This window comes from Protopterus annectens, chromosome 6.part0, assembly GCF_019279795.1.
Source record: "Protopterus annectens isolate FY-2018-M chromosome 6.part0, PAN1.0, whole genome shotgun sequence".
Lineage (NCBI taxonomy): Eukaryota > Metazoa > Chordata > Ceratodontiformes > Protopteridae > Protopterus > Protopterus annectens.
Genome location: NC_056737.1, coordinates 1,737,569,155 through 1,737,586,173, shown reverse-complemented (window position 1 = coordinate 1,737,586,173; position 17,019 = coordinate 1,737,569,155). Strand labels below are relative to the sequence as shown.

The 17,019-nt window shown below is 42.8% G+C and overlaps 1 protein-coding gene across 1 annotated transcript in view; it reads right to left on the bottom strand.

Annotated features, from left to right (window-relative positions):
• RTN3 (reticulon 3) overlaps positions 1 to 1,817 on the bottom strand; it is a 475,542-nt gene extending 473,725 nt beyond the window's left edge. Inside the window, exon 1 of the mRNA XM_044075128.1 lies at positions 1,510 to 1,817. Within this exon, the coding sequence (XP_043931063.1) occupies positions 1,510 to 1,615 (106 nt within the window). The 5' untranslated portion in view covers positions 1,616 to 1,817. The remainder of the gene's footprint in view (positions 1 to 1,509) is intronic.
• Between the last annotated feature and the right edge of the window lie 15,202 nt (positions 1,818 to 17,019).

Here is a 17,019-nt window from a genome sequence, read left to right as displayed (position 1 = left end):
CTACTTGACAGAGGCACTGGGAACTAACGACAGGCAGCACAACACCAGAGCACTTCTATGGGCTAGGCTTGTAAAGGTCCCATGGCCATTAGCCTAGTACACACCTATGAACTTGCATTTTTGCAGTCTTTGCTAGGGAGACAGCAACTCGTTTTGTCAGAGAATATAAACTGCTTTAAAGCTTGCTATTAAAGTCCAGGCCTATTGTGTATGGGCACTCCCTTCCATTTTGCCAAGGCCCGTTATGCTGACAGCACAATCCCCATTTCTTAATCTTAAAGCTCCCCCACTCCTCTTCACCTTCCTTCTACTCAAACACCAGAATTAACAAAGAGTCCATGACAATAGGATCTACACGCTCCTCCCTGCAAGTCCAGACAGTCTGCAGCCAGGCTTAGCAGATATACAGTCGGACTGCACGTGCTTAACACTACAAACTTATTCTCCCACAAGATAAGAACCGTATAAAATCATCATCAGCAGCAGCTACCTCAGAAACTCTGCCCAGAGCTGTTTGTATAGATAAAATGCATATGGGTGGGGCTGCTTGCACAAGGGTTCTTCATAGAGGCAGATCTATTCTTTTTTACTCATGTCTACCCCCTAACTATTCTCTTGACTAAATATTTTGAAACTGGGCAGGTTTACCGCAAAGCTTCTCAAAATGTTTTAGTTAATATTCTACCGTTCTCACTTCACCCGGCAAGTTTCACAGTACTTGCAAATCGTAGCATTAAATGAAAGCATCTACGAATATTAAAGGCTCGGCCACAAAGTCCATCAAGATAAATCCTGACTTCCTCCGGAAGACAGACAACGTTTTACATATAGATAAACTCTGCCTGTTCCGGCCTAGCTACAAGTCAAAATGCTTTACACAGGGAAGGTATACTATAGATGTGCGCGCGCACTACTTTGCTTGCCTGTACAAGACGAGCACTCCTTTAAAGGGACTTTAAATAATATACTAAGTTTCTCTAAATAAAATGGACATGCCCTGAGAAAGGAGCTTCATTTTAAAACCCTTTGCTGTTACTACACCAAGATGCATAGAGGTACACTATGAGCGTGGAAAAGTCATAAACAGGTAGCTTTAAACGTTGCCAAGAGCCGTTCTAGCGACCTCTGGCAAATCCTTGCAACGTTACAAGACATGTCGCAGAGCCCACAGTCCCTAAACCCTAGCACAAATCCAGCAAGGAAAGACTCGCAGAAAAAAAAGGGAAAAGCCTGTAACTATAAACGCAAGCAGCCATTTTTCACAACCATATCAGCAAAACGAAAAGCAAGTAACCAGACATGGAGTCTTGTGCCACAGAAAATACACTTCAAACACAGACAAGGTCACAGTACACAACCACGCAAAAATAATTAAGATTTACTGTTAAGAGGTGAAGTAAACGGTCGCTAGACTTATAAATTACTACGTGTATTTTTTCCACACTCTCAACAACCCCAGTGCAACTCAAACCAACAGAGCTAATCTTCACCAAAACTGACAATTCTTACCCGCACATGTCGAAGAACATTTGCTCTCGTGAGCTTCTGCTTTTATAAGCGATCCATCTCCATTAGAAGAACTAATATGTGAGGACTGAGGCGCAATATCAGTCATTTTCTAGCCCAACAGAAATAATGATATCCGAGCAAGGATTTTTTAAACACTGCACACTTATGCACTCCGCAACCCAACCTCTCAGAAACAGCGTGTAAATGAACCTTGGCTATGTTCCTCTTTACAGTCGTTACAAAGACAAACTCTACAGCGCCTCCTTTTAGAATTCTAAAGACAGAGCATGTTACACTTATGGAAAGGGCGGGTGGAATACTGGAACAAGAAGGAAATTGGTCTTACTTGTGATGACGTATGGGTTGTTTCTTCATTTTCCATATAAGTAAATAAATAAGGGCGTGGTTTGAAAAAAATTTTAATTTCGGAAAACTTTATTACTGTACTACGCTATGACTTCTAATCCTAAATTTACATTAGTCATTTTTAACTAAACTGCGTCACAGAGAACGGCGTATTAACTTTTAAGTGATTATGTTTGGAGTGCAGTAGATGGAAGTTTTGATTTTTTTCAGGGATGTTGATGTAGTATTACAGATGTATCACTTATTTATAGTTACGTGTAGGTATTCTGTTGTGGTTTATCCACTCTTGCTTCTGTAAGTTTGTTCTAATTTATCAGGTGTGTAGTTTGAATTTTTTTTTTCTAAGTCATACCTCTCGAACTGTCAGGTATCTGGAAAAAGCCAGAAACAATGGTGAGACAAAGGCCCAGAACATACCTCTCGAATATACAGATTTTCGTAGAATGTCCAGATTTTTGCCTCATATTTTTGGTCCTATGTTGATAAAATTGTGTTTTTTCCGGTAAATCATTAATGACTGAAGTTAGAAAATAATAGCAGAAGACGTGAGTTTCATAGGTAGGTACTAGGCTATCGGCCCTAGGGCCCATACAAGCCTAGCCAAAAAATGTACCCTGGCTTTCGCCACCCAAGAAAATTATTTTCCTGTGCCCCTGTCGAGCAGAGCCACAGAAGTGATCTCCGGGGTGAATTTCCCATCCAATCATCAAGATTTTTCTTGAAGAGTGCTAATGAGGAGCTCTGTTTGACATAGGTAGTCTGTCTGTTCCAGAGTATGGGAAGTCTCTGGGACAGGAATCTATCCCTCCAGCATGTTCTGTTTATTGTGGTGACAAGGTTAAGGTCCCTAGAGCGTGTAGCTCGTAGGGATTGGGATTTCTTTAAGTGGAGCATGTCCAACAGCTCTGGGTTTGATATAGCTTTGTATGTTAGGCGGAGATCGCCCCTGAGTAGGCGATATGCGATGGAGTAAAGCTGTAGTTTTTTTAGGCGGTCTGCATAGGGCATCTGTTTGAGGCCAGTAATCCTCTTTGTGAGGTATTTCTGTGGTCTTTCCAATTGTTGTAGATGTCTTGTGAGGTACATACCAAAAGGGGCGTTGTACTCTATAGTGGGTCTAATGAGTGATGAGTAGAGCAGTCTTCATATCCTCAGGAAAATTCATGCTAATGCAAAACCTGTTATTCTATGAACTTTCTAAATTGGTAAGTCCAATATACAAAACATGCCCCTATTTTTGGTCCTTTGTCCCACTTTTATTTATGGTTTTGTTTAAATTTCTTGCTGTATGAGGTTGAGAGGTGTACATGGGAACGTTGCCTCTCAAGTGCTATGACTTTTTACCTTCAGACGTAGCCATGCTACTCCTGAATTTAGTTTTTCATAAAGTCATGCCCATTTGAGGGTTCATCCATCCACAACCAGTTTTTCACAAGGAGTCAGTGTCACATTATTAAATAATAAGATGTTTCTAAATATTCAGTATTTCTAATAATATGTAGTATACCTGTTAACACAAGAATTCTGGACAAAGGCTTGTAATAGAGTCCATTTAAAAAAAAAAGGTTTTGCATTAGGATTCATGCTTGAAAGTATGAAACTCAAATGTTTGTCATTACTTGTTGATTTCAGTCCTCAGTGATTTGCCAGAAGAAAAAAAAAACACTTTGTGATGAACAGACCAAAAATATAAGGCAAAATCTGGACATAATGTGAAATTGTGTGCATTTGAGAGATATAGGCTGTCTAATGTATCTGAACATCTTCTGGTGTGAAAATATAAATAAATGTGTCTCTTTTTGATCCTCTGCTACTATTTTAAGTGCCTGGCCATTTTTTTTTATTTTAACACTCCGGTTTGAGTATTATGCATCGGAGTCATAGGCTGAAGAGATATGCATGGGATGCACCTAGGGAGCATCTTCAAAAAGTTCTCAAACCACCTCTGCTAACTCTCTTAAGCACAGTCCAAACCACCTCAGCTGATTCATCTCAGTACAAATGAAAAGTAACTTTAGAAGATAGAGCCATAGGAGAGGCAGAACAGATGCAGAAACTAACTTGTGTAAGTTGCTGTGGGTGCCAACAAGCTGACCTAACAGACATCAGGTAATGGCCCAGATGCTTCTTGCTCTTCTGTAATTTTTTGCAGACACATTTTTTGTTCTTTCATTCTTTTGTCTATTATCAGTAATGGCTGTTTCATGGCTGACTGTTAACCGTACTTCTAAACATTTACTTCTTTTTGAGTCACATTACCAACCATATGTTTTTAATTTTGTTTAGACATTTTATTTTAGCATTTGTTTACCAGGAAAGTCTGACTTGGAACAAAGCCAATTTTCAGTGGAGGCCTGGGGAGAAACACTCCAGATGTATGTCTTTGTAATGTGGGAGGAAACCAGAGCACCCAGAGGAAACCCACATGAACTCAGGGAGGACATGCAGATTTTGCACAGAAGGCACCCCAGTCAAAAATCGAACCAGAGAACCTCTTACTGTGAGGTGACAATGCAACTACTGCACCACTGAGCCATCCATTAATCACATCCTACTGCTGATTACAGTTACAACTACAACCATGGAGTTTAACACATTATTACATACATTCAATTGCTCAGTAATGACACAGAAACAACCTATTAAAAAGGGAACATCATATGTTTATTTGCCAGTTTACTTCAGGAAATGTGTGAAAAGGAAGGATTTTATTTTTGGAAAGCCTTAAATAGCATGATTATATACCTTAACAACTGCAGAGTGACAACACTGGTAATATTTGTCCCTTAATCGATAATACAAATAATCCAGCCCTACCTGACCCTGGTTCATTCCTTTGCTAACACCTCCTCCCCATTTCTGCTCAGTCTGAATTACTTCTCAGGCAAATTAAGGATGTCTTCAAGATACTTGCATGCCTGCTTAAAATGATAAATGGAATCCAATTAATTTTATTTACTCTTCATTTCAGAGTGTGTCAGTAGCAGTTGTACTCCAGTTCTGTAATCTACAATGCTATTCTCCTGCAACTATTTGAAATGCCTCTGATGAGTCCAAGTGCATATCAGCCTTGTGTACTTCTGCCCAACATGATTGGGTGAATTCAGTATCTGTGATCAGCTGAAATAATCAGAGATAACAAAAATGAAACAACAAAGAGGATGCCTTGGCAATTTTTGACAATGAAGTTTATAAAACATGTGTTTATTCTTTTTAAAACTTTTTAATGAACTGCAACTTTCTGGAGGAGCACCAGAGACCCAACCAATTGCAGGGAAATGAATGAGAAAAAGCTGTGAGCTGGAACATTCTGAGACAGCTTCAAGTCTTTTTGAGATATAACATTTATAAATATAAAACAAAGGCTATAGCTGTAAATTATGTACCCACGCTTGAATTGGTTCAGCAATACCCATATGTTTGGGGACATGATAATATGAAGTATTTAGAAGTATGGACTAAAGACTTCTGTTATGGTAGCTAAGGATATGTGGGAAGAGACTAAACAAAATATAATACAAAACTTGAGAAACTGAAAACTCTTATTTATGGATATGGATAGTAAGATATAAGCAGTGAAGATGTTTTTAATCCCTTTAGTCCTGTACACTTGGTCAGGCATACCTATATCAACCCAATGAGAAGTTGTAGACAATAATTATTAAAGAACTGAAGGAATTTATCTGGGAGGGAAGGAGAGCAAGATATGAGTGGGATTAGTTGATCCTTTCCATAGAGCACGGTGGTTTAGGTTTACCTGAACTGAATAGATATTTTAGAACTACACAGTTAAGGTTCATATACATAACACAGCCAGAAGGTCATAATTCAAAGTAGAAAGAGATGATGATGATGTTGCAAGGGAGAAGTTCAAGAAATAGAGTGGGATTTTGGATGCAGATCTTTAAAGAGAATAATCATCATATAGAACATTATATTCATAAAACAGCAGAAAGTATTCTAAGAACTAAGCCAATACTAGAACAGAGAAAGAAGACTTTGCCAATAGTTATGATTGCAAATAGGGGTAGAGAAAAGTATTGTATGTATATGTATATATATATATATATATATATATATATATATATATATATATATATATAAAACAATAGAAAACAAGCAAACTGATTTAAACAAATTACCCAGTTAACCAGTAAAAAACCTCAGAACTGAGCTCTGTTCCAGCAGTCTTCAATCAGACAAGTTCAGGGCCTAAGTGGGTATGCCTGCTCAAATGTCCTCTCTGTATTAGGCAGGATGAGCTAATGAGACTAGACTAGGCTAGGGCTGAACAGATGGGAATGGTAGGAGTGTCTGAAATCAAAATATGATTTCACTGTACTCGGTTGAGTGAGAAAATGAGATGGGCCCAGGAGACACTTGAAAATATGAAGGTCCTGCCAAACGCCCTAATATTGGGTGATTTCAATTACCCATACATTAACTGGGAAAACTACTCAAGTACTAACTCCCTTGCTCAACGCTTCTTAGAATTTATAAACTCGAATGCCCTAGAATTTATAAACTCGAATGCCCTGGATAAACTGGTCAACACCCCCGCCAGAGGTGACAACATATTGGACTTGGTCATCACCATCATGGGCGACCGGTGGTCTACACCGGTCAACCCCTCGCTGGTTAGATCAGACCATAGACTAATCACTCTGGATATCCACATTCCTCCCCCTTCCCCAATCAAGGAAGCCACAGTGAAAAACTTTTCAAAGGCAAACTTCACGTTACTTAAGACCGAGGTGGAAAGGTTCACAGCCCCTATGCTAAAGGACAACGCTGTCCAAGCTGGTAAATCCCTTACAAAGGCACCCTATGAGCACCTGCAAGAATGCATGGATCGTGCTATCCCAAGCAAAGCCAAGATTCACTCCTCCAAGAAAAGGAAACCTGTCTGGTGGACCCCTGCTGTAAATAAGCTATACAATAGAAGGAGGAAACTAGTACAGAAAAGAGTAAAATCCCAAGAAGGAAAGACATCCCTGATCAGTATCAGCAAGAAACTACGGTCCCTCATAAAATCATCCAAGGCTAGCTTCGAAAGAAACATTGCCAAGGACTCCAAAGATAATCACAAAACGTTCTTTAGCTATGTCAAGAACCTAAGTGGAAACCCTCAGATCTGATCTGAGTTAGTGCAGAATGGCACAAAATACATTCAATCGACTGATATTGCCAACATTCTGGCAGACAGGTTTAGTGCAAACTTCACCCCTCTCTCACCCCCTAAATGGCCCATAACCATACCAGAAGAATGTAGAGCCTCAGCAATCACTGACACACAGGTTAAAACAGCCCTATCCAAAGCAGAAAACACAGCTTCAATGGGACCAGATGGTGTCCCAGGCTGTGTCTTACACGAGCTCCAAAATGAACTAACCCCTCACCTAAACACACTGTTCAAACTCAGCCTCTCTACAGGCTACATACCCATAGAGTGGCACACAGCAACAGTTATCCTGCTCCACAAAGGTGGAGCCACAACGGACCCTGGGAACTATCGCCCTAGAAGCCCGACTAACCTGGTCTGCAAGGCTGTGGAGCGCATCATCATGGAACTCATTAACAGAGACATTGGGAACCTCCAAACATTGGACCCTACCCAGTTTGGCTTTGTTAAGGGCAGATCATGCCTCCTAAACCTGGTGGACTTCTTTGAGACTGTTACCAAGGCTTTAGACAAGGGAAAGGAGGTCCACACAGCCTACCTAGACCTCGCAAAGGCTTTTGACACCATTCCCCATTCTGGTATTATAGACAAGCTCACCAGCCTGAACATAAACCCCTATGTCACGAGATGTGTTGCCAATTGGCTCACAGATAGAACCCACACGGTGAGAGTTGCAGGCTCTAGGTCCAACTCTAAACTGGCTACAAGTGGCGTCCCCCAGGGCTCAGTCCTGGGACCCCTCCTGTTTGGTATATACTTCTCAGAGGAACAGGTAAGCACAGGAGGACTATGACTGACCAAGTTTACAGACAACTGCAAACTAGGGGCCATAATTGACTCTCCTGCTGATACAGATATCCTCCAGAAGGGTCTCACTGAGATGGATACCTGGTGTCAAAGTCATGGCCTCAAGCTAAATGCCAAAAAGTGCATAGTCATCCCCTTTGGAAAAAACAAAGTACCCGTGAACTACCACATACGTGGTAGTCCCCTACATACAGAAAATGTAATAAGGGATCCGGGGACCCAAGTAGATAGTAATCTCTCCTTTGATAATCATATTGCTAAGGTGATTAGAAAATCCTTCTATGTGGCCCACCTAATCACAAAAGGGTTCACATCTAGAACAGAAGAGGTTATTGTGCCCCTCTACTCATCACTCATCAGACCCATCATAGAGTACAACGCCCCATTTGGGATGTACCTTACAAGACACCTGCAGCAGCTAGAAAGACCACAGAAGTTCCTCACCAAGAGGATTACTGGCCTCAAACAGATGCCCTATGCAGCCCGACTGAAGAAACTCCAGCTGTACTCTGTTGCATACCACTTACTCAGAGGTGATCTCTGCCTGACATACAAGGCCATGTCCAACCCATAATTGATGGACATGCTCCACCAAAAAAAAACAAACAAATCCCCAAGAGCCACATGCTCTAGGGATCTAAACCTCACCACAATGATAAATAGGACGTGCTGGAGGGATAGATTCCTGTCCCTGAGACTCCCCATGGTTTGGAACAGGATTCCAGTCTACATTAGGCAGAGCCCCTCACTAACACTCTTCAAGAGAAACCTTGACAAGTGGATGGGAAACAGAAAATTTACTCCGGGGATCACTGCAGTGGCTATGCTGGACAGAGGCACAGGGACCTAATGGCTCTGCTGGACAGAGGCACAGGGAACTAATCTAACGGGGCGGCGAAAGCCAACACATTCTGGCTAGGCTTATAAATGCCCTCGGGCAGGTAGCCTTGTACTTACCTATGAACCTATAGGTAAGAGGGGGCTGGAATTTACTGGAGAAACCTAGCAAAGAAACCAAGATATTGGGAGCAAATAACTCAAGCAGGAAAGGTAATAGAGTGGGATGAGGCCAAGAAGACATTTGGATTGCAAGCTAGAGAATGCCTTCTCTACCAGGGCTTGATCTCGGAGTACAATCAAAGCCAAAGGGATAGGGGAATTTTAAGTGAAAGACTTGCACTCATACAGTTTTTAGTTCAATCTAGAACAGAAGCAGCTGTTAAAAAATGGGATAATTAGTAGGGTCTATCAAATATTGCATGATAACTATAAGAATCAATCAGAGGAGGCTGGAAAAAAATTGGGAAGACAGACTGGAAAAGCAATCTACAAGGAAACAATGGAAAGACATATGTATGGCTCTCAAGTATGCAACGAAGTCCAGTAGGTTTAGGATCTTTTACTAGAAGTGTTTACATAGATATTTCCACAGCCCAAGCAGACTTCAAAGAATTTTTCCTCAGGTAGACAGAAAATGTTGGAGGTGTAATGGAGAAGAAAGGGGTAACTGGGAACATATAATATGATGTTGTTAATCTTCATTCATTCCTTACTGATGGGTTATCGGTTCCGTCCTCGGAACCGTGCCAGCCAATATCAAGGTCGCGTCAGCCAAAAACTCTCGAGCCAAGGTCCTACCCAGAATGCTCTACTCCCTGTTACCTCAGATCTCGTTTGTCATGTTGCTGAACAGTCGTGTCAAGCCACTGTCTCAGCTGTCTAATTTTTTGACAGTTTATATATTGTTGTTACTCTAAAATTTCCTCAAAAGTTTATTCTAATATTTTCCTACCCTATCACACACTTTAGACTCTCTCCCTTTAGTCCTTTCCTTTTATTACCCTCTTTTCTTACCTTGTGGTAATTCTCCATTACTATCGTTGGTAATCCTTCTTTTTCTTTTTTTTCCCTTTTCTTGGGTAGCTGTTATTCTTCCTTTTGCTACTGACTGTGCTTCTTCTCCACAACAGCTATGTTGGATAAGAAAAGTTCCATTGGTTTCAAGCAGTGCAAGGATTATGGCCGTAAGTTACTGCTTTCCAATGGCCATGACTTATGTGTCTACTGTCTTAATGTCTCCCACTTGACTGTAGATCCTCCGTGTGGGATCTGTAAAAACTTCTCTACCAGGACTCTCAATGAGAAGAAGAATAAGTTAATTTGTGAAAGGTCTCCTCAAGTCTCCTTTCTATGAGGCTATTTCTGGGTTGGAGGGCTCGCCCCCTCCTGTTAAACCCCGCAAGAGGCATGCTTCCTCTTCATCGAAGTCACTCCCTTCTTTTCCCTCTGGAGATTGTAGGGAGTCAACTCACAAGAAGGTGAAATTGATTACTACTCTGGCGTTGCCACCTGTGACCCTGTCGGCTCCAGGCTCGACACCGCCCCAAATGATCCTGACTACAGCCATGTCTCCTTTATCGATATCGGCACCTGAGTTTCCAGTGCAGACAACTAAAGTTCCAACAGTTCTGTCGCAACCCCTAACGGCACCATCAATACAGGTTCAGTCCCCTTCGGCACCTTTGGTACAGTCACCTTCAGCTCCAAGTATGACTCTTCTGTACTCCACAGCGCAGACTTTTTCATCACCAGTGTACTTCGGTGCAGTCCTTTTTGCAACCGTCCTTATTGCCGGTGCATACACTTTCCACTATGGCACCGTACCCTTCAGGAAGACCTTTGCCTTTACAGTGCAGATACCTTCAACTACCACGGCACCAACATCTTCGGCGCAGATTTTTTCCACACCTTTTTCTTTGATGCAGACTTCCTCGGCTCCGAGCTCTGCACCTATTGAACTAGCAAGGACCAAATATTCACCGTCATTGGATCCTTTTGCAAGCAGTCAGTATAGTCCTTTCCTGGAAAGGCCAGAATCGCCATCAGCCTTCTCCATGAGGTCAACCAAAAGTCTTTCTGAGCAGGATGTGTTGCGGCTTGTTGACCAGTTGCTTGTGGCCAGAGGTCTCTCTCAACCATCAAAGTCCACATTCCCTCATTCAGGTGAGCATATTTTGCCTCAAACCTCAACATATACTCCTCCTTCGACTTCTACAGTCTCGAAGCCTATTACTCCAACAGCAGCTTCCCTCCGACTCCAATAGTGGATCTCAGTTTGGAACCAGAGTCATCCTTGTGGCCCTTGGTGCACTGGGCATAGGGCTCAGGCCAGTGGCTGTGCTGTTGGGGAGGGCATTCCTGGCTCCACACCGATTTTTTCTATGGCACCTTCCAGGGATGCTCTCTCTCTTACGGTTCACAGTCTTCTTGAGACTCCTGGTCTGGGGGCGGGTTCCTCAGTGTGGGTTGTGACCCCGGTTCCGAGGTTGTTGTGCTCGGTTCCGGGCTCCCATCCCTCCTTGGGCGGGCCGGCCTTCCAGACCATGGAGGGGGCGCTTGCCTCTGCTGGCAAAGCTCATTTGTTGGAGTCCTCTCCCCCCTCTGTGCCGCAACTCCCACAACCTTCAACCCCCGAACACCGGGCTTTAAGAGCTTCAGGTCTCTCCTCCTCAGGAGACCCCCTCTTTGCAGTCTTCCCCAGAGCCTCTCACTGAGGAAGAGCCTCGCAAAGCTTCGTGCAAGAGGAAGCACATGGACTCTACTGAGGAGTCATTGACTAAAGATATGGATTTTAATGATGGGGAAGGGTCTCCACGGTCACCATCTGATGAGGTGTCCTTTGGTGACACCCTCGAGATCCTTAGACAGAGGGGTGACTGGAAGCCCTCTAATCCTTCCTTTCAGGAATCCGTATTCCTGCAAGCTTTTCATGCCTGGCCCCCTACCTGCTGGGTCACCCTGCCTGCCGATGAGCTCATCTAGCTCATTGTGCAGAGCACATGGAAGGCTCCTGATACTATAGAAGCGATACCTAAGAGGCCAGACAAGATATTATTGCCCCCCCCGAGGAGTACCCCCACTGATCATGTGGTCTCCCAGTAGACGCTATGGTGGTGGCAGCTGCTACTAAGAAGGATTTGGCAGAAGAAAGCCAAACTGTCCAGCCGCCCAACAAGGAGTCCTGGGTGACTGACAGATTAGGGAAGCATGTGTTTGCTTCATCGACCTTCGCCGTAAGGTCTTTGAATTATTTGGCACATTTTACCAGGCTTCGGCGAGATCTTATCAACCAGCTGTCTGAAACCTTGGCAGGAGCTGTTTCTGACAAAGTCCGTGATAATGTGGCTTCTCAGATAGCCACCCTAGAGTCCATTTCCATCTCTTCCATATGTCTTATTTCTCACGCAGTGGAAGGGGTGGCTAGAGCGGCAGGCGCAGGTATAGTTGCCAGACGACATGCTTGGATGCGCCTTTGTGACTTTGCGGACTCTTTTAAGGCTTCCTTCATGAATGACCCCATAGAGGCCGCTTCTTTGTTTGGCCCTAAAGTCAAGGATACGCTGGCATGGTGTGAACAAGATGCAAGACCATGTCTGTCGTTGGTGTCAGACACTCCACTCCTCAGCGATTCTATTCCAGAACTCAGTGGAGCGGAAAGATCTAGCACAAGAAATCACAGGGTTCTTTGTGGGATACACATGCTGAGTTTTCCCCTAGTGGCAGAGAGGGAAACTCCAATGGAAGACTCCCCTTTCGGGGCAGAGGAGGTCCATGAAACCGGGGTTCCAGAGATTCTTTCTCTGGCCAACCCTATCAGCACTCCTGAAGCACTGCCCAACTGCTTACCTCTGGAAGCAGTCAGGGACGTCATTTCTCCTTGTACCCTGCTGCCTGGGAAAAGATAACCGACTCTTGGGTACAACAGATTATATCCAGAGGCTATCACATCCCCTTCCATCTTTGCCCATTCTCATCAAGAGTGTCACCCGACGTTCCACCCAGTCAAAGGGAAATAGCAGCACATGAAAGCAAAAAGCTGCTACAAAAAAGAGTCGTCCAGACAGTCCCCCCAGACCAGATAGGATCCGGATTTTACTGAAGGTTCTTCTTAGTGCCAAAAAAGACAGGGGACTGGAGACCAATTCTGGATCTCAGTACACTAAACAAATTTGTAAAAACAGAGAAATTCCAGATGGTCACGGTTCAGTCTATCCTTCCTCTTGTGGAAGAAGATGATTGGATGTGCTCTGTAGATCTTCAAGATACGTATTACCACATAAAGATGGACAAACGCTCAAGAAGATATCTCCGCTTCTGTATAGGAGTCAGTCACTACCAGTTTCGAGCCCTGCCCTTCGCTCTCTCTACAGCCCCCAGAGTGCTCACAAAATGCATGGCAGTGGTTATCGCTCACTTACAACTTCAAGGATTCCAGGCGTTTCCATATCTAGACAACAGACTCCTTACCACCCCCACCAAGCATCTACTGGAAGAAGCCCTTCAGTATACTCTCTTAACAGCTCGAAGCCTGGGAATCACTATAAACTGGGAGAAATCCAACACAACCCCAGCTCAGTCTTTGGAATTCACAGGGGTACTGTTGGACACAAGAAATTGCACAGCATCCCTTCCAGAACACAGACTTCAGAGAATAAGACAACAATGGTCTCACCCTTTCACCCCCCATCTATCGATTGCCACCGTGACCACGGATGCTCCCTGATGTGGTGTGGGGGGGGGCTATGTCAGGGAAACTCGGTCCAAGGCAGCTGGTTGGAGACAGAGACCCTTTTGCATATCAATGCCCTGGAACTAAGGGCAGTGCTTCTAGTGTTGCAAGCATTTCACTCCATCCTTCCATCAGGGACTTTTGTGATCCAATCAGACAACATGTCAGTGGTCTGGTACATCAACAAACAAGGGGACACCAGATCTTACCCATTATGCTGAGAGGTCTTGAGAATATGGCAGTGGGCAATAGCTCACAACCGCTTTCTGATTGCAATGCACATTCCTGGGAGATCCAACGTGATAGCGGACAAATTGAGAAGGTGCATTCTACAGCCTCATGAGTGGTCCATCAATCCTCTGATAGCGGCAAAAATCTTCCACCACTGGGCTCAGCCTTGCTACAACATATTTGCCTCCCGAGCAAACTACAAGTGCAGCAACTACTTTGTCCTGATTTCCCCTCGAGGACAGTCACCAAGGGACGCTATAGTCCACGCTTGGCCCTCGGGTCTTTTTTATGCTTATTTACCCCTTCCCCTCATCTCCTGATTTCTAAAGAAAGCATGACAGTCGAAGAGCAAGGTAATCCTCATTGCCCCATATTGGCCTCGACAAGTCTGGTTTTCCTTCCTCTGGCCTCACCTGCTAGATCAACCATGGATCCTCAATCCACCACCAGTGTTGATCTCCCATCCACAGGGTCTGATTCACCACAATCTAATAACCCTGAAACTGACAGCTTGGTTTCTCCACTTCCTATGATTGCCAGGCATGAAAACCTTTCATCCCCTGTGCGCAGTATTCTTATTGCATCTCATAAATCGTCCACCAGACTAATCCGTCTTAACAAATGGAAGAGGTTCTCTCTATGGGCAGCAGATAAGCAAATAGACCCCTTGTCAGCCCCGGTCTCGGTGGTATTAGATTACTTGTCACATCTTTTCCACTCTGGGGTGTCTGCCTCTACTATCCTTGTACATTTAGCTGCCATCTCGAATATTCATATTGGTTTTCAAGATTTTTCACTTATGTCACACAGACTCTGTAAGACTTTTTTGAAAGGCGTTATCCACCTAAAACCTCCCATCAGAGAACCCATACAACCCTGGGATTTGGCCTTGGTTCTGCAAGCTTTAACAGCTCCACCTTTTGAACCTGCATCCTCTTGTGATGTAAAATATCTCTCTTGGAAAACTTTGTTTCTGATTGCAATCACATCTGCCAGACGATTGTCAGAACTTCAGCCCTTATGCATCAAACCTCCTTATCTTATCTTCCATAAACGTGGTGTCAGAGTGATCTATCAAGCAGTCTATTAATCTCCCAGTGTTCTTTCCTAACCGTTCTAACAAAGGAGAGTATTGCTTGCACTCCTTGCATTCCTTGGATGTTCATAGGCAAATACGATTTTATCTGGACAGAACAAAATCTACCCGTAAATCAGACCAACTGTTTCTGGCCTTTTCTGGACCTAGATGGGGTCATCCTGTATCAAATGTTACATTGGCTTCATGGTTGAGAAATTGTATCACATTTATCTACAACAAAAACAATCTCACCTTGCCTCATAAAGTCAAAGCACATTCTACAAGATCTATGGCAACTTCAGCAGCCTTCCATGCTAAGGCTTCCCTGAATGATATTTGCTCAGCTGCAACTTGGGCTAAACCTCATACATTTATTCTTCATTACAAATTGGAGTTGGCCTCCAGAGGTAGAGCTTCCTTTGGTTCCATGGTGCTCAGGAATGTCCTTCCATGAGGGCCACCAAGGGATACAGGTAGCTGGGGACTCTGTCCCATCAGTAAGGAATGAACGAAGATTAACAACATCAGATAAAGAAGTTATGTCTTACCATAACGTTCCATCTGTGTTGTTGATCTTCGTTCCTTCAGTACTTCCCACCCTCCATCCCCCATCCAGAGGTTCTTGGTTGATCTCATGTACTCCTTTCTGGTAGGTCCGTTATGACCAGAAGTAGCCTCTACTTTTATCTATCAGCTTGCAAACTCAATCTGAGGTAACAGGGAGTAGATCATTCTGGGTAGGACCTTGGCTCGAGAGTTTTTGGCTGATGCACACTTGATATTGGCCGGCTCGGTTCCGAGGACGGAATTGATAACCCATCAGTAATGAATGAACGAAGATTGACAACACAGATGGAACGATATGGTAAGAGATAACTTCTTTTTTTGGGAGAGTAATGAGTTGGGAGAATTTTAAATATTCCCTGCAGAGTACTCTATTGGATGCTTTTCCCAAATTAGAATATGGCTTATCTCTGCTTGTCTTCCTTCTTTTCATAATACCCAGAAGCTCCATACTGCATAAAACAAAATTTGTAGATTGTCCTCCTGACTGACCCAAACATGCATCACTAGTATTTATTACAATGTTTCACTTCGCTGCCTCTTACAAACAGGGCCAAGCTGTGACTAGATTAATTTTAACATTAAAAAAGACACAAACCACTATGGAAATGGGAGACAAAGAAGGTGCTCCAGGTCTCTGTTTTTTTTTTGTTTGTCTCTTCCACTTCTTATTTTTAAGGCACAAACACACAGTATAAACATTTCTAATAGTAAGCATTCCACTATCTGTTGTACTGATGTACTGTGCAAAAGTGCAGATGTATATGCCACATCCATCCACAGGACATAAGAACCCAGCAGATGACGTGGAGGGTGACTAAAGTGCTGCCAAACAATGACACAGTGTCATTATACAATAGCAATAATCCACTCCTTTGTGTGGGAATTACAGGATTTAACAGCTGGCTTTGTTTAAAATCACACTAACCATAGGTAAATCCTGGGATACCTGCACTTGCTCATGGATTATTGCTAAATGGTACATCTCCTTACTACATTGTAGCAATGTACATGTTATATATGTTTCCATATAAACTGTTTATTATTCATGCATACTGTAAAATTGTACATAGTATTTTTTCAGTCTTGTTCTTTAGTAATTATATATATTTTATATATTTTTTGATAGTGGTTTCATTGATGTGTTATATTTTCTAATTACTGTATTAATGTAGGTTTTTCTTGATTTAAACTTTTATTGCTTTTGTATGGTTGTCATTGCCTGGGTCATGACTGAAAAGGTCAGCCAACCTGTTCACCTACCTAGTAAACAAATAAATAAATAATAAATAAATAACACCATTAATATCAAGCTTTGGCATTTACCTTAGGAGAGTATACAGAATTTATCTAACTGAAACATTTGCAGTTTTTTATTTATAAACTGAAGCCAGTATGGGGCACTTTCTTTTTGGTATGTGCATGTCGGGAATTTTTGTAGTTTGCGGTAAGTACAGTGCCTCCATGGCAGACTAATTGTTTAAAAATCACTTCTGGATTATACAAAGTAAATGCCAAAATAAGAGACAGTCATTGGAATTAGTTATAAAGGAATTCACTATTAATATCTGACTGCATCATACCTTTTTGGTATTTAACTACCTTGACGATCTTGTATTTTGTCAACAGTGTGGCTTGGCTTTTAAATATTAAGAGCAGTGCTACTAAAATTTACAGTCTTACTCTGGTACTAGTCATGGTTTTCATTCATCT